At 36.1% G+C, this 21,939-nt stretch overlaps 1 protein-coding gene and 1 pseudogene across 1 annotated transcript; both read left to right on the forward strand.

The window, feature by feature from the left end:
* The first annotated feature begins 963 nt into the window (after positions 1–963).
* Positions 964–21,783, forward strand: LOC120132185. The gene is made up of 2 exons (XM_039149003.1): positions 964–998; positions 21,480–21,783. Exon 2 carries the CDS (start codon positions 21,486–21,488, stop codon positions 21,684–21,686), a length of 201 nt encoding a protein of 66 aa, XP_039004934.1. The 5' UTR covers positions 964–998; positions 21,480–21,485; the 3' UTR covers positions 21,687–21,783.
* Positions 19,124–20,512, forward strand: LOC120132183 (annotated as a pseudogene).
* Positions 21,784–21,939: the final 156 nt, after the last annotated feature.

Below are 21,939 nucleotides of genomic sequence, written 5' to 3' on the forward strand. Positions count from 1 at the left end.
GATAATACAGAATCGCAATGCGATTTTCAAAGTTCGCAATAGGTTTTAGTTTCGCAACACAAATTTTTTGTGTATATATCTACGCAGCAACAACAACTCATAACCTAAATCCCTAAATCGCAACTCATTCCATCTCCATCTATCACTCTCTCCGGCGACATCCATTCCTATATCCGTTCCTACATCCTTCCCCATCCGGCAACAGGTCTTAGTTTCGCAGCTCGTTTGTTTAGTAAATTAATTTACAACCATGAAATCATCTAATGTTGACCATGTTTGGATAGATTTGTGTTTTAGAGGGTCATGGGAGAATGTTCATGGTGTTTTACAATATATGCCTTTACCCATGAATCTTCAACTAAAACTGTCATTAAAAAAGTTAACTTATGAAACTCTAATGTTACGTGTTTCAAAGAAATTGAATTTAGAGCCCCTAAGTGGATTTAGGCTATCTTATCAGAGAAATGGTAAAGTTTATTTGTGAACCGACAATGAAGATGTTGAACGGTTCATTGCTTATATTAGTGTTTCAAGTGATGATGTTACGTTGTATGTTGTTGAACCTAGAAGTAGTATTGTTGGGTCAGTAGCGGGTAGTAATCAACTAAGTTTTTCTCAAAACCCACAACCTTTCTCTAAGCCAAATCCCAATCAACTTTCAGCACCAAATTCCGGTTTTCCTATTGACAAATTAGACGATGATGAGCCAACAGAAAAAATTGTGAGTACTAGTCAGTATTCGAAATTTGATCTTGGTCAATACCCGGACTTTGATATTGGTCAATACTCGGATTTTGATGATGTTTCAGAAGAAGAAACAGACCCTGCGTGTAATGATTTTGATATTGGTCAATACCCGAATTTTGATGATGAAACAACCGTTGCCGAGGAAGATGTTATTGATGATAATGAGGAGGAAGTTACGACTGTGAATAAACATGTTGAACATCCATTATGTAATTCATATAATCCTGAAGAAGAAAAAGAAGAAGAAAAAGTCCCCGAAGAAAAGAAAATGCCACAGGAGTATAACTAGAATATGCCAGAATTACTTCAGATACCGGAAGAAGAGTAGGTAAAGAAAGCAGTTGATTGTTGCACAAAAGTTATTCGTATCAAGAAAGATGATTGTTTTGATACAAAGGAAGACTTGAAGATAGCTTTGTATACGAAATGTGTGGAAGATGGCTATCAACTAAAAGTTAACAAATCAAGCAAAGATCGTTTCGAAACAAGGTGTATGATTGACAAAAACTGTACTTGGCGTATGATTGCAAAGAAGATAAAAGATTGTGAAATGTTTCAAGTTAGGACTTTTATTGATAAACGTACATGTTCAAGAACCCAAGTTTTTCCTCACCATAGACAGGCAAACAAAAAGGTGTTGGGTGGTTTTCTGACTGAGTTAATGTTTTTGAATGGCAGGGTATATCGGGGACATGAAATTATGACTGACATGAATGCTCGGTTCAAGATTAGTATATCATATTCTCAAGCTTGGAGAGCCAAATGTTATGCCTTGGAATTGTTGAGGGGGTCGCCAGAAGCATCGTTTGCCCAACTGCCGGCTTATTGTCACAATTTAAAGCTGAAAAATCCTGGGTCGGTAACTCAAATCAAAACAGATAGAGATGGACGCTTTGAGTTGCTGTTTATCGCCATTGGTGCTGCAGTTAGTAAATCAAAATAATTCTGTTGACTCATTTTTGTTAGTTACATGTATTTCACATTTAAATGATTATATTTCTAGTGTATATTATTTTGTAGATTCGTTCGTTTATTACTTGCATGCGCCCAGTTATTATAGTTGACGGAGCACATTTGAAAGGTCGATACCTTGGAGTAAACTTATTAGCAATAGCCATAGATGCTAACAATGGGATATTGCCAATAGCTTACGGGGTTGGCAAATCTGAAACCTCTTATTCATGGACATGGTTTATGGGGAATCTTAGGGATTGCATAGGTCCTATTAGCAATCTGACAATCATATCCGATAGGGCAAACTCAATTGACAACGCTGTTAGAATGTGTTTCTCAGATGCTTTTCATGGACTTTGTGGTGTTCATTTGTATAGAAATCTAAAATCAAGGTCTGCTGGTATAAAAAAGCACAAATGGACATACTGGAAGGTTGTAAAAGCTTATCGGGAAGTGGATTTCAATAAGCATATAAACTGTTTAAGATGTGTTTTGCCTCAGTGTGCTCAAACACTAGAAGATGTCGGGTTTGAAAGATGGTCAAGAGTACATCAACTTGGAGCAAGATATGGTTTCAGGACGTCTAATAGTGCAGAATCAATCAACGCTCTAAGTCGTCATTCCCGGAAATTACCCATTACTATGTTAATGGAGTTTTTCGAGCCTCTATTCAATAGTGGTACTACAAGAAAAGAAACCATGCAGGTATTATTTCTTTGAATTCGTAACTTATCATATATTTTACTAAGTATTTATTTATTTAAATTTACAGGAACATTGGAACATCGTGTTACACCATAGACTGAAAAAAAGATAACGAAACGTGTTGTGAAGTCAACGTCATGGAGAGTTGAACCATGTTCAAACATTTTGTTTGAAGTACTGGATAATAACTTAAATGGGCTTGTCGATCTAAATGCAAGGACGTGTAGTTGTATGAAATGGCAAACATCTGGTTATCCGTGTGACCATGTTATAAAAGTCACGATCAAAAAGTCATGGACAGAAGGCTACCTGGCCGACCAAAAAGTCACAATCGTATACCGTCTAAGGGTGAAGAGAAGAAGAGATCGACATGTAGTCGGTGCAAGGAAAGTGGTCATGTAAGGTTGACATGTGGATCACCAGTGCCATCACAATCATCTTTTCCTCTACCAAAATATTGGATCATCATCAAAATCCAAAGCTCATATGGTGTCAAGAAAAAGGAAATCAAAATCGCAATCATCTTTAAAATCTCAATCACAACTGGCTTTACCTTTTGGAACTGTTAACTTAGGTGATTTTTAAATGCAAACGTTGTATTATGTAGATTTTATGTGTGGACTTTTAACATTTTCAGTTAGGCATGTATTAGTAACTTGAGTTTAAAAATTGCTATGATATGTTCAGTTGTTATCACTTAATAGGCAATCATCTTAATGTCTATCGCAACGCGGAAATTCCTATCACAATGCGAAATGAAAATCGCAACGAGTGAATCACAATGCGAAATGAAAATTGCAATGCGAATTTCGCAATGCGAAATTCGCGTTGCGATTTTCATTTCGCAGTGCGATTCTCTCGTTGCGATTTTCATTTCGCATTCCGATAGTACTTTTTGCCTTCAACATAATGCAGATTGAAATCAACAAAATCAACCATTACATTTCAATTAATTAAACAAGCACAAATAAAAATTATGTTAACATCAATTAAACAAATCAACTTTTACAAATCACATTTTACAAATCAATTAAACAATCAAAAAATAAGCAATAATTCTTATTTCCTCATCTACTATTGAATCAACTTTTGCAGCCATACATCATTTTCACGCAGCTCACTTCTGTGATTAACCTGCATAAACCAAACATTTGCTCAAACAACACTTTCTACACATCTAAAACCTACAAACAGCAAATTATTGAATTCTAGGTACTTAACCAAACATTTTCAAACCACAAGCCTATAAACATACCAATTGTTTATGGACATTTTTATAACGCGGATGCATGTAGGCAGCGTCTCATATATATCGATCTAGCCATATAATGCCGAAACTACAAGCCTACTGCAGCTCTATCTCTATCGGTGGGAGGTAGATACTTTATGCTTCCTGTGATCAAACGGTCCAACGCCAAGCATACGAGACGACCACAATCCCCTCTGGGTCATTTCGTTTGTTGTGGTGCGGTCTCGTCTCTGCTAACTGTAATATTGAGCTTCTTTGGCTTCTTGTTTCCAGAACGAGTCCAATAATTTATTGCATCCAAGAATTTAGCCAAATGAGAGCTCCATCCCTTAATAATATCTCTTAAATCAGCCAATGATATGTAATTTATCATGCTGTCATATACTATTGCCTTAAGGGATGGGATCTGAAGCTCGACGAGAAGCCAATGTTTACGTTCCAAAACAGGGATAAACACCTGCAATCATAAGTAATGATTCATTCATTTGCGCACTTATTTATGAATACCTTTAAACTCAATCTAAAATAAACACTAACCTTATCGACCTCCCACCATGCAGGATAAAGTTTAGCTTGTCCATTGCCCAACGCAAATGATTCATCTCGTTTGATTCTTCAAGTGAACGGCGTTAAAAGACGTCGGCATAATTGTATATCGTGTATTTCTTTTATTTTCCTTAAGTTTCCTAATTATTAGAAGACGTGACACCCACGCATCGATATGCTGTTTTACAAAAAAAGACATATATTAGTAACTTACATAAATTTAAAAAAATAATCAAATTAAATTATAAGAAAAATATAAGACTTACCCCTCCATCGAAATAGCCATTGTCTTCGACCCCTAATAATACGCCCCACCAAGACCGATCAAGCAACAAATAGATATCATCGTTGAGCTTGCATATGTCAGTGAAACACCCCTGGTTCCGCTCATGTAGATAAAAATCAACTGCAGTCTTAGCCCAAAGGGTGTTATATCCAGAATTGTGTCCGGTAGTTGTTTCCTCTCCACTTCAGATACCGGTATGGTACTGGCCGGTAACTCATACGAGAGCCAACTTGAATACATCATGTCCGGCACGTCAGAGGGTTTCTCAAGAATCCTACATATGACGCCATGTGAATCGGGCTCTTGAATGGTGGGAGGGACCTCTTCAACGATGACAGTGGCCTCTTGAACGGTGGGAGGGGACTCTCGAGGAATGATAGGGGCCTCTTCAACGATAGGAGTGGAATCTTGAGGGATGACAGGCGAGTCGGGCTTCTTCTTGCGGTGTCTTCGCACTATTGGGGTATACGGAGACTTAATAGCACGTGCACGCCGTCTGATGCGTGAACTCTGTCGTGCAAGAAAAACCCGACGTAAAGCATCCACCTTATCGCTCCGCTAAATAATTAAATACAAATATCAGTAAATAAACAGACATGATATTTAAACAGTGAAAACAAAGACAAATATATTTCAAACTTTCAACCAAAAGACAAAAAAAAAGACAAATACTAACTTCACAGTGTTAAAGAATACACAGTTTAGCAGAATTGGCAGCAACCGAATAAATTTACTTCAACCAAAAGACAAAACAAAAAGACAAATACTAACTTCACAGTGTTAATAAACAATTTAGTAGTATTGGCAGCAACCGAATAAATTTACTAAGCAATCTAAGTGAAATGGTTAATTTAAGTGAAATTACGAGTAAATTTATCATCAAGTTAAATATGGAAAATCTTAAACTTACCTCGTTGCGTAGAGTATGAACCTCATTCTGCAACGATACTACAATCTCACGTAGAGCGGCAACCTCACCACGTAAAGTAGACACCTCCACACGCCATGCACCATCGTTATCGCGTAGAGTACCGATCTCCTCACGCATGGCATTGACCTCATCATGTAACTCCCTTGACTCATCCCGTGGAGGTGGAGAACAGGTGATGGTGGAGAAGAGGCTCGATGATGTGATGGGATAGGTGATGGCTCTCGTTGTAGAGGTGTATAGTCGGGTCGATCAGGTGATGGCTCTGGGTGAGGTGATGGCTCTCGAAGTGGAGGAAGTGGAGGCTGCTCATCATTCGTGCCATTAAGAAAACGCTGACTAGCTTGCCATCAATCAGTGGCAAGCTCAGCCTCCGTGGGTGTCAGTCTCATTAATGGAATGTTGGCCTCCTAAAAATATAAAAACTCAAACAAAGTTAAACGTCTACTATTAATAACTTGTTTATATATGATAATATTTGTGTTAACTTACATTATTTATTGTCGCATATGGTATTAAGTCTTCCCAATCCAACAGACGTTTCCTCTTCCAGGAAATAGCCCTGGGAATATAATTTGAAGTTTTTATTGCATATGTCTTCATGGCGGGAAAGGCCTCGAATATCCAAATCTACAAACAATATAATAACAAACATTAGTAATTGTTAAATAATTAATTATAATTTTGAAAATATTATATAGAAATTCTTACCTTAAAGGCCCAAACAAAGCCTGACAAAGTGTATTTCGACCCATCGCCCCGCAAACTTTTGCAGTCATCAAAGGCAGATGACAACTTACTCCAGGTAGCTTTCCATATATACGAACCCCACGGAAACAGATTCCATGCATTTAGGTCCTCTACCAATAATATTACCTCCTGAGGAATAGGTTGTCTGGCCTCTCTGCCTAAAAAGCCGGCATACAAAAGTAGTAGAAGGCATACTCGGACAACATCGACGTCATTCATCCGAGTAAAACCATCTTTCTTATTAAACAATTTCTTCATGTCATCGACGTGTAAGTTCGGCTTCTCTATTGACTCATCAGGAAAAACCCTGGATAACCATGATGGGCGGGTGATATGACGAGTGTACCGGCCTACATCATCGTGTCCGAATCGTAGACCAGTGATTAAGCAGAACTCCTTCCGCCCAAAACAAGTATACGCCGGTGGAAAATGAAATCATATCTCTTCCTCACCACGTTGTATACTGTCGGGTAGATCGCTAGTCATGGTCTGAAGCCACAAATGGGTCAAATTAACATCTCCACCCGGATGCTGTACTCTCAGCCATGGCCCGAAGTAGGTTTCCTCAAACAATTTTCTTTGTGCAGGTGAAAGCTTCGAAGCAATTGTAGTGGCTAGGCTAACTTTATTCCTTAATGAGAATAATGAGAATATATACCAAAAACAATAAACATAAATAGTAGTTTATTCTTGAAACTAAAATTTGTAACACTGTTTTGTCTTTTGGTTGAAATGAAAATCGCAACGAGATAATGAGAATCGCAACGCGGAAATGACTATCGCAACGAGAGAATCGCAACGCGAAATGACTATCGCAACGAAAGAATCGCAACGCGAAATGAAAATCGCAACGCGAAATGAAAATCGCAATGCGATTTTGGTTTCGCGTTGCGATAGTTATTTCCGCGTTGCGATTTTCATTCTCGAAACTATTCTTCTTCTGCATTACTTCAACCAAAAGACAACACAAAGACAAATACTAACTTCACAGGCTAAATAGTTTAGCAGTATTGACAGCAATCGAATGAATTTAATAAGAAATCTAAGTGAAATGGTTAATCTATTATTGAAATTACCAGTAAACTTATCATCAATCTCAATATGAAAAACCTAAAATAATGCAAAAATTTCAAAATAAAAATAAAACAAAACTAACCCTCGGAGGTTGATTTTCCATTTCTGAATGATTGTGAGAGATTTCTGACTGTGAATGGTTGTGAGGGATTTCGCCGGCGATGGGGACGGAAATCTTCGGAGATGGGGAAGGATTTCGCCGTAGAGAGTGAGAGATGGAGATGGGACTGAGTGTTGTGATTTTAGGTTTGAGGTTATGAGTTGCGATTATTGTGGATGATTCAGTTTTCGATTTATTAAGAAAAAATTTGTGTTTGGAATTTGAAAAAAAAATACGCGTTAATACGAATTGCGCTATGTAAATTGCATTGCGATAGTAAGATTCGCATTGCGATTTACGTATTCGCATTGCGATTTTCCTAATTCGCATTGCGATTTACGTATTCGCATTGCGAATTATGAAAATCGCAACGCGAATACGTAAATCGCAACGTGAATACGTAAATCGCAATGCGAATTAGGAAAATTGCATTGCAATAGTCAGTATCGCATTGCGATTTTCCAAATTCGCATTGCGATTTACTTATTCGCATTGCGAATTGGGAAAATCGCAATGCGAATTAGGAAAATCGCATTGCGATAGTCATAATCGCGTTGCGAATCTGGAAACTGATTTACGATAATGGAGATCGCGTTGCGAATTAGCGATCGCATTGCGATTTTGTTGGTCATTTTGGCAAATCCGGAAAAAGTTGGTTAAAATCGTATATTATATGGGATTTTTGGTCACTGAGGTTATTTTCTCTTAAATTAATACTCGATAAATTAATAAACTCTTTAGAATAATAAATTTATCCGGTCTCGACTTGGGCCAATGTAAAAAATTAAAAAACTCGATAAAATAATAAGATAATAATTTTTCGTGAGATCTCTTTATAATTTTCGGTCTCAAGAAAATCATAAATTAATAATTCATAGAAACTGAAAAAAATATATTACACTCTATTAAAATATGATTCAATAGTTGTCTATTTTCCTTTAAAGTTTAAGACTATCTGGAGCTCATTATTAATTTAACTCATCTCTTGCAACGTAATTCTAAGAGGCATAGACTAATTTATCTTTTTGTTTGGTATGTATAGTATAATTACTTAAAAAGCTTTTTAAATTAATAATTATTAATTTATCGATAAATTAATAACTCTCTAAATTAATAAATTTCTCTGGTCCTGACATTATTAATTTATAGAATTTTAATTGTATTTACAAGTAGAAGAAATCTGATTTTATCACAATGGAAATCTAAACGGTCCAATTTGCAAACGGATAATGTGGGTGCCTAAGTGCGGGGGTTCGAAACAACTTAATTGGTCGTAAATTAGTGGTAGACATCTTATTGGGCCTATTCTGCCCCCTTCTAAGGTTTTTTTCCCAATATGGTAAATGGGTAAATACTTGAAAAATTAAGGTAAATAGAAGTTTATTTTGGATCTATGATATTTTTTTACAGTGTTCATGAAACTCATTACGTCGAGATGACCAGTTCTAATAAAAATATTTTTTTATTAAAATCGTCATTTACAGGCGACAAGTTCTAATAAAATATATATATTTTTAAAAATTTATCACATCAAGATAAAAAAGTTGAATAAAAATGTTTTTTTTATTAAAACTCATCGTCTCAACGTGACATGTCATGTCGTTGTAAAAAATGCGATAAATCCCAAAATAAACTTCTACTTATCTTGTTATGCTAAATAAAAAACTGTAAACCATACTGGACCAATTTTACCCCCTTTCTAATGCCCAGTTGTTGGCCCACGATCCCTAATAAGCTTATTTTCAAAAGAACATGTGAGGCGAGTACGAATATTCCTTTTCCATATTCACTTAATATTTTTGTATCCATCACTTACATATTCATGACAGATAATTTTTTTAAATCTACACTTATCTATGGGGTACTCAAATCTACTCCCTTACCTACTGCCCAAGTGGATAGACACCACTCATCTCGTATCCGTATGTATCCACTCATACCTCCATTAATTTGAGACATGAGAAATGACAATCTTCAATTCTATAAATGTTTATACCCTAACGTTTGGTTAAATTACAAGTAATGTCCTATAAGATCTTAATATTTGCATCATAATATCTAAAATTATATCTAAATTCATAAATATCCAAAATTTATATGATGGCTAGTTAGTGGGCAAATAGATGCGGGACATGTGGATGTGAGGCAAATAAGGTATCAAACTCATCACATACTCACTATTCATTTATAACTTTTTATATCTACACCCGTTTATTACCCACCAAACTTATATCTATCTCCACTTTAATTGGAGTAGGTACGATACAAAGTCCACAAAATTATACCAATATGTTGTCCCTAAGTGAGTGCTTATTTCATTTACTCATGGACGGGACTAGGATTAGATATAGACAGGGAATAGGATTAGATATAGACAGGGGCCGAAATATAAACTTTTTAAGAAAAATACAATGACTTATTAGCTATTTAAACTTACAATGCAGAAAATAATGTCTAATTTGTCTAATAATTAAATTTATAATGACCTAAAATGACCTAAATTGTTATTAGACAAAAAAACTAAAAACGCTTAATTATCATTTTTTTGTATAACCATCGATTTCTAATCTATTGGTCGACTAATTCAGATTAGGTACTGCAGAGGCGAGGGCGACCCTCCCAACCTAGTTTGCTTCATTCACAATCGCCAAGATTCGGACGCCTGACATTCCTTAAGGGATCTAGTGCCTCATCCCGCTTGATCAACCTGTTGTTGGTATTGAATTATCATTCTTTAGTTCGTCCCCTACTTGATTAAATATATAATAAATTCTTATATTTCTTAATCTAAATACTTAATTTTACATTAACTAAAATACTATTATATCAAAATCTATCGAACAAAAAATAATTTTAGATGGGTCGGGCCCCTCCCTGAACTAATGTTGTAGTCATCATTTTGAGGGTTAGCTATTGCATTTTATATAAATATAGACACACATCAGTGTTTATTATGTTCATTCAAACTAATGTGTGTGTGTATATATATATATAGGCAATGGTTTTGGCAAATGGCAAGAACTACTAATTTTTATCTTATTTTAATATTTTTTTAAATGGAAGGGAAATAGGTTATCATGAATTTGATATTAATCCTAACTTTACATAATATAAATATTTTATTATTATAGAAGAACTTAATCCATACATATTCGTTAATCTTAGAGTAATTACAGCAAGTCAATAATTTAGTGATCAAAAAAATATTTTAAAAAGGTTCTTAATCTTGAGGTCGTGGGATCGAGTCCCACGGAGGGCATTTCATAATTCGGAGGTCTCTTACGGAAGTTGCTCTCAACTTAGTGTTGGGCGTAACCTACTATCTTACCTCCCCCTACCCTATACATATGGGAAAAAGGGACAGCCATTTTTTTAATTCTCATCTGAACAGTTGAAAAATATGTGCACTAAAATAAAGTAATATGAAAATTTATTTTAAATATTAATAGTAATAATCTAACGACCCTATCGGTCGCCACTTGTTTTGCTTCTTTTCTTCTCCCAAACTGCTCTGTTCTTTTTATTATTATTATTATTATTATTATTATTATTATTATTATTATTATTATTATGAATAATTATAAGATATTATATATTTAAAGAATATTATTAATCATTTTACATTGAACGCTCACACCTCTCAGATATTACTGATATTCTAACTTAAATCCTTAAAGAATAACAATATTTTTTTACAACCGAAATAGTTTGGTTGGTACAAATTGACTTTTTCTTATGTTTTCCTTGAATGTTTCACATCATCGATGTCAATTATCATTTCAATACTTGTATAATTAACTACAATTTTCATCAATTAAATATATATATATAATCAATGTCTGTCTCTCTCAATTTTTTTCTCTTTTAAGATTTGTGTATTTTTTATAAGTCAGAACAATTTTTTATTTCTTAGTTTTGTTTAGACGTCAGTTGCATTAGTTTTGATGTCTGTTATTGATCGTTGTCCTTTTTTTATTTGTTTAATAAAAATAATTTTATTTTTATGATACATTTTCATCTTTTTCAGTTATTTCATCTTTTTTATTTTGTATTTTCTCTGAGTTAGATTTGACGATTTCATGACTGATCAATATGATATTTATTTATAATTTTGTTGATCTTACTTGTTATGGATCCTCAGATTAATTTTAGATAATCGATTTTATGTTCATAGATAGTTTTTCACAACGCTAACTCTGATTTACTGTTCCAGTTGGTCTTTCACTAGCTTTTCTCCTTTTCTAGTTCATTGTCCGTGCAATGAGATTCGTTCGTATCTATTTTTGATTCAAGTCTTATTTTATTGTTTAATCTTTTCCATGTATAATGATTTAAAATAGTTAGTTTCAACCTCATGAGAAAATATTCAAATTATATATTTAATTTACAATAATAATTATAATTTTTTATTATATTTTTTTATTTTTAATAAAATTATTGATATATATATATATGTATCAGACGTTGGTATAAAGATGTTAAGATTATAAGAAAAAATACATGCCGTCCTATTGATTTATCTTTTCACTATTTTGCATATTTTGGGTAGTTAAGGGGGGAAAATAACAAAATTAGGCAAACTCAATGGATTCCAGCTAAAGACAAAAAAAGTGACTTAATTTTAATAATCAAAATTGGGTTTAATATGATGAAACATTTTCAACCGATTCAGTAGATTAGACGTTATCTTTGTTGGTCCATATTAAGATAAGACTATTTAATCACGCCAATCGCAATAAGCGGACATGCATTCGATCTCATCACGCCACTCAGCAGATCCGACTCGGCTCAATTAGGGTTTTTGAAACCCTAACCCCAGAAAGATGTTTTCGTCGCCATTGGTTGCTGTTGCTGTTGCTGTTGCCGACCGTCTCTGACGCCGCCATTTCACCTACAGTGACAATCATCCACCAAATAAGTAGAGAATCCCACCAAATCTGAAAACCCACGTTTAAATACCAATAAACCCCGTAAAATCAGGATTTTTACCAAAGAAATCAGAAGAAAAAAAATCATATCCTAGCCCTAGATATCATCATCTCACGAAGCTAATAAGAAAAATCAGAGAGCACAATAAATAAAAAGAGAGCAGGAAGAGAAAAAAAAGGACGAGAGATTGGTGAAGAAACAGTGGTTCTGATAGGCTTCACCTCTGGAGGCAGTTGGAAGAGGTGGAAAGTTTAGTTGGGGAGGCTTCATGGCTTATAGGAGGTGGCTTAAACATTTTCATCAATGCTGAAGAAAGCTCTGACTTTGAGAGCCTTGGGCCTTATGTCACTGCTGAAATGGAAGCTTGTAGGAGCTGTTTGTCATCCTTGGGGCTTTTTGACCATCCTTATGTGGATCCTCTCTATACATGGTCAAATAAGCAAGCAGGGAATTTTTTGGCTCGTAAATTGGATCGAGCACTTATTAATGCTCGGTGGCTTGAAGATTTCCCAAATTACTTTGTTGAGTTTTTAGCTCAGGGGGTCTCTGATCATTGTCTTGCTGTGATTTCTTTTTTCAAGGATAACCAGGCTGACAGGCCCAAACCTTTTAAGTTTTCAATTGCTGGGCTAATCATGGTGATTTTAAGAGTGTTGTTAAAGAGTCTTGGCAGCTAGACGTGTCTGGCTCCCCTATGTTCTGCCTTTTTGCTAAGCTTAAAAGGCTTAAGTTGAGACTTAGGTAGTTTAACAGGAGCCATTTTGATGACATTTCAAGTAGGGTAAAGGCCAAAAGAGCCCAGCTTGAGCAGATGCAGCTTGCTAACCTTTCCCAAGCTGGTTGTCACTTAGATGATGAGAAGATTCTTTTTAATGAGCTTCAGGAGCTTGAGGTGGCTGAAGCCTCTTTTTATAAGCAAAAAGCTAAAGTCCATTGGTTGAAAGAGGGAGACAGGAATACAAAATTTTTTCACTCTACTGTAGTGAGGAAAAGAAAGAGTAACACTGTTAGATTGCTCTACGCTGAAGATGGTTCTCGGTTGGATTCATTTGATGCTATGTCTGCTGAGATGTTGAGATTTTACACTGAACTGCTTGGTTTTGAGGATGTTGGTGTTCAAAGCTACGGTGTTGATCTCCTAAAGAGTCTGTTGGGATATGAGCTTCCTTGTGATGCTGCTGCCTTATTGGTCAAGGAGGTCTCTAATGAAGAAATTAAAGATTCTCTGTTCAGGCAAGGTAATGAAAAAAGCCTTGGTCCGGATGGATATACAACATATTTTTTTAAGACGGCTTGGGATATTATCCATGAAGATTTTCTGGCATCTATTAGAGATTTTTTCCAGACAGGTACTCTACTTCCTGCCTTCAATGCTACAACAATTGCCTTGGTACCTAAGACTCCAAATGCTGGTATGGCTAAAGACTTTCGTCCTATATCCTGTTGTTCGGTTGTCTATAAAACTATCACTGGAATCATTGTTGCTCGGTTAGCTTGCTTCTTCCCTGGTATGATTTTGCCAAATCAGTCAGCTTTTATTAAAGGGCGTAGTATTGTTGATAATACGCTCTTGGCTCAAGAGATTGTTAGGGGCTACTCCCGCAGTTCCCTTTCCCCAAGGTGCACTCTTAAAATTGACTTAAGGAAGGCATTTGATTCTGTGTCTTGGGACTTCTTGATGAATGTTCTTACTTCCTTAGGGCTCCCAGGAAGGTTTAGAGATTGGATCACTGCATGTGTCACTGGTGCTAGATATTCTGTAGCATTTAATGGTAGTTTAGTGGGTTTCTTTAAAGGGAAGAGGGGAATTAGGCAAGGTAATCCTCTGTCCCCTTATCTCTTTGTTCTTATTATGAATGTATTGTCCCATTTGTTAAACGTCGCTGCCAAGGAAGGGTTAACCCGGTTTCACCCTAAATGTAAGCGTGTTCCTCTCACTCATCTCAGCTTTGCTGATGATTTATTAATTTTTTGCCATGGTGATGAGGATTCTATTTTGGGTGTTGTTGGTGTTCTGGAGGTCTTTTATAAGATGTCTGGGCTACAGTTAAATGCTGGGAAATCTGAGTTGTTTTCTTGTGGTGTACATGAGGATGTTTTAAGAAGAGTGCAGGTTACTACTGGTTTTAAATTAGGTACACTTCCTGTTAGGTACCTTGGTGTGCCATTAGTTACCAGAAAGCTTACTGCTAAGGACTGTCTTCCTTTGGTTGATAAGATCAGAAGTAAGCTGGCTTTGTGGTCTAAGCTGAAGCTGAGTTATGGTGGCAGACTGCCGCTCATTCAATATGTTTTATGCAGTATTTCCAATTACTGGTGTAGGCAGATGATTTTGCCTAGTAAAATCATTAGGCAGGTTGAGCAACTCTATATGCAGTTCTTCTGGAAGGGGGATGATGTTCCTGCCAAGGGGGCTAGAGTCAGCTGGAAGCAAATGTGTTGGTTAAAGTCTGAAGGTGGCTTGGGTTTAAAAAGTCTGGGCTACTAGAATAAGGTTTGTTGTTTTTTACTGATTAGAAATATCCTTGCAAATACTGGGTCTCTCTGGGTGGCCTGGGTTAATGAATATGCCCTGAAGGGGGCCACTTTCTGGGAGGCTGGTTACAAACCTCAGCTCAGCTGGACCTTGAGGAAGTTGCTTAAGCTACGAATAGAGGCTGCTGGTTTGTTTGGCAATGTAGTTGACTGGAATTTGGTTAAAACCTATTGGGTGTGGGAGAAGTTGAGAGACAAGAATGAGAAGGTTAGTTGGGAACACTTGATATGGTTCCCTCTCTATATCCCTAGAATGTCTATTGTCGCTTGGATGGTTCTTTTGAACCGTCTGCCTACTAAAGATATGCTTATTCATATGAGGATTGAACTAGATTGGCGTTGTGAGCTATGTAGTGATGGGGGTTGAGAGCATGGATCATTTGTTTAATGACTGCACCTTTGTTCCTGGACTCTGGAGTAAAATTCTGCAGACTTGCAGAATTCACTATAGGGGGTTGTGCTGGAATGATACTTTGTCCTGTGCTGCTACTAACTTTAAGGGAAAATCCTTGCTAGTCTGCATTTTGAAGCTAGCTTGGATTAGTCTTCTGTATTTTGTCTGGGAAGAACGCAATCTCAGGCACTTTAGAGCCTGTTCTCGGGTGCTTAATGAGGTCTTTGATGCTATAAAACGGACAGTTATTGTTAAGTTGCATGGTTGTAGCATCAACAAAGCTGATAGGGTAAATTCACAGCTTTGCCTCGACTGGTGCATTGACTAGCTTGTTGTTTGCTTCTGTTTCGCTGGTCTCTTGTCTGCAGGCATGTGAGATGCTCCTAAAGCGGTGGCTTCTTATGGGTTGCTCCTTAATTTTTCTTGCAGTTAATTGTTGTTTTTCTTTCAGTGTTTCTTTGAGTTGTTTTACCTAGGCAATTGTGGAGTGTTGTTTATTTGCTGTTGATGGGCTGTTTCCTACTGTTGTATCTGTTATTTGCTCTTTCTTTGGGTATTAAAAATCAAATTATCAAAAAAAAAGGACGAGAGAGAAAAAGATATTCGAACCAAAAAATTAAAAAAAAACAGAAAAGGGGGAAGAGAGAAAATAAAAGAAAAAGGGAAAGATATTCGAGCCAAACAACAAAAAAGGAACCATAAAAAAATATAAGGAGTGTTTACCTTGGTTCGAGGGGTGGGGAGTCCAAAAGCCACTGATTTGCAAAGTTTTCGAAAGGTATTATCCTAGATATAGGGATTTCTGTTCGGTTTTCGAGGAAGGAGATTGTAAATCGAGGCTCATAGTGAAAGGGGAAGTTTTTTTGGGTTAGGTCCCTCCGACCATTGTGGGCTCCGCCGTGGCTGCCGTCGATGAGAGGCGACTCCCTCTCTTCGACGAGGGGAGTTGAGAGAGTTCTCTCTCTCTCTATTTGTTTTCTAAAATGAAGAGGAAATGAGGGAATTAGGAAAAAAGCCCCTTTTTTGGGATTATATACTCCAAACGAAACAGTGTCGTTTTAACCCCCACAGTGTTTTCTGGTTAGAGTCTAATAGCCATTTAGGTCCTTCTCCGTTTGTAATAGCTCGTTTTAGCCATCAACGAAACTTTTATGATATTTTATTTTGAGCTCTTATCTTTCAATTTTTACATTTGAGTCCATTTTACATATTACTTATTTTTTTAATATTTGATTTCGGTCAAGACATTTGTAAATCATTTATTTTAGTCACTGTTTGACATTTAGTTTAATTATTGTTTGGCCCTTTATCTTTCTGCTTATTTCATTTCAGTCCTTTATATTATTTATGGGTTATTTTCATCTCTAGTATCTGTATTGTGTAATATTTTCGAGCTTGGCTCTGGTTTGTTTGTATTTGCTGTTCAGCCTCTCAATTTTTGTTAATACCATTTTGGTCCCTTACATTTTTAAATATGTTTATTTGTTTATTTACATTTTGATCTGTAAATTTTTTATTGTTTTGTTTTAGTCCCTTGTGAATGTACATATTTCACATGTATATTTTTATGTATAACATTAAATAAATGTTATTATTTTACATTGTAAATATTTTTTTTACATTTACAATCGTATTTGTTTCTATTGTATTTCCTTAACGATTAATGTTATTCGAATAATTTCAAGAACTCGATTTGTAGAATGAGCGTGGAAAGTATCACTTGGTTAAAGTGATACGATCCGATACTACATTTGAACGAAGTGGGAACTTGAAATAAATCTAGTTTATTTTACTAATTAAATCTTTTTTTAAAAATAATTCAATGTGTTTTTATGTGGTAATTTATTCTACGCAGTTGTCGATTCTCCATTTATATTCTATTCGCTTTTTTAAATCATCGGCGAGGGAATATTCTTTACATATAAGAAATAGGCGATATAGTTTTCCCGATGGAGAATTACTAATATCGAGATTTATTTTCAAGTTAAAGAATTTTCTCTAACTAATCAATTCGAAGCAAATTAATCAATATTTAATAAACGGATCATATTTTAACTTTATATTCGATTTATTATTTCCACCATTTAGGACAACGTGTAAGCGATCGAGTACCAATTTTGGGCGATGTGAGGGTGCTAATCCTTCCCTACGTGTAACCGACTCCTGAACCGTTAAATTGAATCTTTGATTATGCAGACCAACTTTTGTCTAAAAAACGATTTTTTTCTTCTTAAATATGTTTTAAAAGAAGTTTTTAGGTATTCAACCTACCTAACCCAAAGGTCGATGGCGACTCCTTTTCAATTTAATTCAAATTAATTCAAAACCATCAATTTTTCAAAATAAAAAAGTCATAATTTTTTTAAATAGTTATGACAAAACATTTATTAAAAAATTATTTTTATTTAATAAAAATATAATTTTAATTAAAAAATATGTAAAGGTATTATTTTAATCATTCATAAATATATAAGGTAAAATTATATTTTTTATGATCGGGTCGGATATTTTTATCCTAAAACAGAACCAAAACTAACCCGAATACAATTCCTATAAAATTCGACCCGACCCGACCCAAATGGTCGGATTAGGATCCCATACACATCGTTAAGTGTAGTGCAGACTAATTTTCAAATGAAAGCGGCCGCAACAGCAGGTAAAGTTGGTATCACGTTTTGTCATACATACTCATTGATTAAAGAGATTATTACTTACTTATAACATTACATAACATATATATAATACATAAACGATCTTATTTCAATTCTAACAATTATTTTTCTTAAACTTGTTTTATTAGTCAATCAATCAGTCTCACTCCTCACCTACTACCCAACTTATTGTAGAAATTAGTTTTTCTGATTAATTAAATCGGTTTCTTCTACTAATTACTACATGGTTTGTTTCTTTGAATACGAGGAGATGCATTTTCAACTATATCCGATTTGATAGTTTTTTTTTTCAGTTACAACTTTAATATAATTATATCAAATCAATCAGAATATTAGCCATCATCAGTTGACATCTAAAATATTCATTTAAATTAAATAAATTGTTAGATATTTATTTATTTTATTTATTTTAATAAAATAAATAAATACTATATAGTATGAACTCTTAATTTTATATTAAATCATTTAATTTCTTGAAAGCTGTGGTTACCAGAAAGCAGATGCCCGTCTTCTAGTTTAAGTTATTTTATTCGTGTGACATTTTCAAGTTGGGAATCGAGATCCTTTTTGTTTAATTCCTTATATTCATTTGGTCTCTAATTTGTTTGAATTTTCTTGATATAACGCTTCTCCTAATATTCCGGTTACTATAAGCATGGGTGTAAACGAGTCGAGTCGAGTATTGCTGAGTTCGACTCGACTCGAAAACTTTGAAATGAAGCTCGACTCGAAAACTCGTGAGTTTAAAATTTTCAAACTCGACTCGAACTCGAAATCCTAAATTGAAACTCGTGAATAGCTCGAAAAGGCTCGAAATGAAAAAAAATTTATTAAACTTAACTCGATTGAAGCCTCAAACTCGAACATAAACCTTAAATACAAAAAATCTTACTATATTTTTTTTATAAAAAATCAATACATAAATATTAATATTATTAAAAATTTATTTCTAAAAAAATAAAATCTTAATATATTATATTTTTGAGCTGCTCACGAGTTTTTCGAGTCGAATATCGAGTAGCTCGTTTCGGCTCGTTAAGAACTCGAGTCGAGTTCGAGCTCGAGTCGAGTCCATTCGATCCGAGTATTTATCGAACTTTGATCGAGTCAATCTCGAATAACTCGCGATCTGTCTCGTCTCATTTACGCCCTAATTATAAGCCAACTACCCAACACACACAAACCAACCAAAACAAATCAACTTCTCTCCCTTATTTCCTCTTCTTCACAAAAATGGTAAGAAGGGAACCGCTAAAATAGTCGAGCTCCAAACTCTTTTACTTTTTTACAAGTTCGTTCTGCAAATTTGGGTTCTCACAGTCAACACTTGCCCCCTAATCACGCTTCCTTAAAGTAAAATTAGGGTTGTATATATATATATGTGAATAGAAGAAGTCTGAACCGTGCTCTGATGATATTCCTGGACTTGTGCTCTGCTTAGTTCTAGTGTACGCCGAGAGCTTCACAGATTTATGGCTGTTTCCAAGTCTTCTTCGGGCGAGGAACAAGACAAGAACGGACAAGAACATCAGGAGAAACAGGAGGCGTTGATTCCAGGGCTACCCGACGAGATCGCAGAGCTTTGTCTTCTTCATCTTCCATATCCATACCAGTCGTTGGCACGATCAGTGTGTTGCTCCTGGAACAGGATCATAACAGACCCCGGCTTCTTTGTCTGTAAGAGATCATTATCGCTTTCTCTGCCTTATCTGTTCATCTTCGCTTTCCATAAATCGACGGCCAGGATACAATGGCAAGCGCTGGACCCGCGATCAAACCGTTGGTTTGTATTACCTTCGATGCCTTGTCCCAAGGCTGTGTGCCCACCGGGGTTTACTTGTGCTTCGAATACACGTCAAGGCCAGCTCTACGTTTTAGGCGGTATGATCAGACACACAAACTTCCATCAATAAAACGATGGTTTACACCGCATCCACAAATCAGTGGTCCATAGCGTCTCCCATGGTGACCCCACGATCTTTCTTCGCTGCTGGAAATGTCAATGGTAAGATCATTGCTGTCGGTGGAAGTGGGGGCGAGTACAATGATTCGAACACCTGCGTAGAATCCTATGATCCACAAACTGACACGTGGGAGCAAGTTTCTAAAATGCGCGTGAGGTTGGCCAGGTACGATTCGGCTGTGGTTGGGGGAAAGATGTACGTGACGGAGGGGTGGACGTGGCCTTTCTTGTTTTCACCGAGAGGAGGGGTGTACGACCCGGAGAGCGACACGTGGCAGGAAATGAAGGACGGGATGAAAGAAGGTTGGAGCGGGGTGAGCGTGGTTGTGTGTGACAGGCTGTTTGTCATTTCGGAATATGGTGACTGTCCGATGAAGGTTTACGTTCCCGATCGTGACAAGTGGCTGTACGTGGGTGGCGACAAGTTCCCACGTGAGACGATACAGAGGCCCTTCGCTGTGAGTGCAGTGGAAGGGAAAATCTATGTGGTGTCAAGTGGGCTAAACGTGGCAATAGGGAGCGCATCTGAGGGACCAAACGGGGAATTCATAGCGAAGTGGGATGTCGTGGCTGCCCCAGAGGCTTTCCGCGACCTCTCTCCTTCGAGTTGCCAAGTTCTTTATGCCTAAAACATCCCTTGTTACGGGTAAATAGTTCATACAGGAATACAAGAGCTGATTTATGATATCTTACAGTCCATAGATCAGTAATGTTTAAGATCTTCATGTTGTTTTATTTTGAGATTTAATGAATTATTATTATCTCATACAGAAGGTTCGTTCGCATAAAACAATTGTTTAATTCGAAATATTTGACCTATGATCCAATTTTGTGCAAGTGTTTCAGGGGAGGATGGTGTGGTTTTGGAATGCCGAGAATCAAAATCAATGTTGTACGCATAATCATAAGATCAGAACAAATTTTTATGTTATTGGCTTGATCTATATGCATTTTGGTTCAATATCTGAAGATCATGATCTTTTATTTATATGTTTGCAGTAGCATTTGCTGTCATAAATAACTATTATACCGTCTAAATACTTGTTTATGAGCATAGCAACTAGTTCGTAGGTTCATCATCATTCATCTATCATCAATTAACAGAAAAGCTGGGTTAAAGAACTCTGTCATATCCATTAGATTTAATTGGGGCTCCACAAAAAGGCACCCAAAGCCCACAAGTCATAGTGCCGATTGGTCTTGGGTTGGTTCTTTACTGGTGGACTTCGCCTTGCCTCGCCCTGATGTTTTTATCAGGTTTTTCTCGGTGTTGTAATTGTGAAAGCAACATCGAGAGAAATAGGAAATTGGTAAAGCAGCGTTGATATTGAAATTTAACGCGTTTAAAACATACATGTCGATGACGACAAAGTCATGCACTAAAATTCTACATTCTTAAGAGATAAGATTGTTATTGGAATGAACCTTCCAGACTTTAAGCACCGATTCTTCCTTTCCAGACTAACCTATACTTTTCCTCTCCAATATATTTGTATGCCTAAGAAATTAGCAAACTGTTGGTCAATAAATATCGTAGCAAACGTTCGTCTCCAATCTATTTGGCTCGTTTTCTTCCAATAAATCCCAGAAAACAACCTGAAAAAGACGACTTTTAACTCCACAAATCATCAGAGCAGGCTTTGACCATTGAAGATGTGCTTGGTGTTCGTGTGTGATGAAGATGAGCAGGTGGTAGCGAGGCAGCCGGCACCAGGAGCTTGTCCCTACTGCGGAGGGCTGGTGCAAGCCATGGATGTGGAAAGCCAGTGGAGGTTCTGCTTTTTGCCTTTATATTTTAAGACCAAGAGGAGGTATTACTGCACCTTTTGTGCAAGGCGATTGGTCGTTCAATAGATCTTTTTTTAGTTTTTCTTGTTATCATCCCCAGTTATCTTTACCTTTCTCTTTCCATCTTCATATGTATATGTATATATTAAAATTTTAAGGACAGAATGAGCTTGTTCGATTTTCTAATTCCAATCAGCATGGGAAGTATCAGTTTCAAAATCAATCTAAACGATCGATCATGAAATATCTTTTGAATTTTGTTCTTGTTAAATGGAGTGTTGGCATTTGCAAACATAAAAAGCACACAGAAGTAGGTTTC

Source organism: Hibiscus syriacus, unplaced genomic scaffold (assembly GCF_006381635.1).
Source record: "Hibiscus syriacus cultivar Baekdansim isolate YM2019G1 unplaced genomic scaffold, ASM638163v2 tig00110557_pilon, whole genome shotgun sequence".
NCBI lineage: Eukaryota > Viridiplantae > Streptophyta > Magnoliopsida > Malvales > Malvaceae > Hibiscus > Hibiscus syriacus.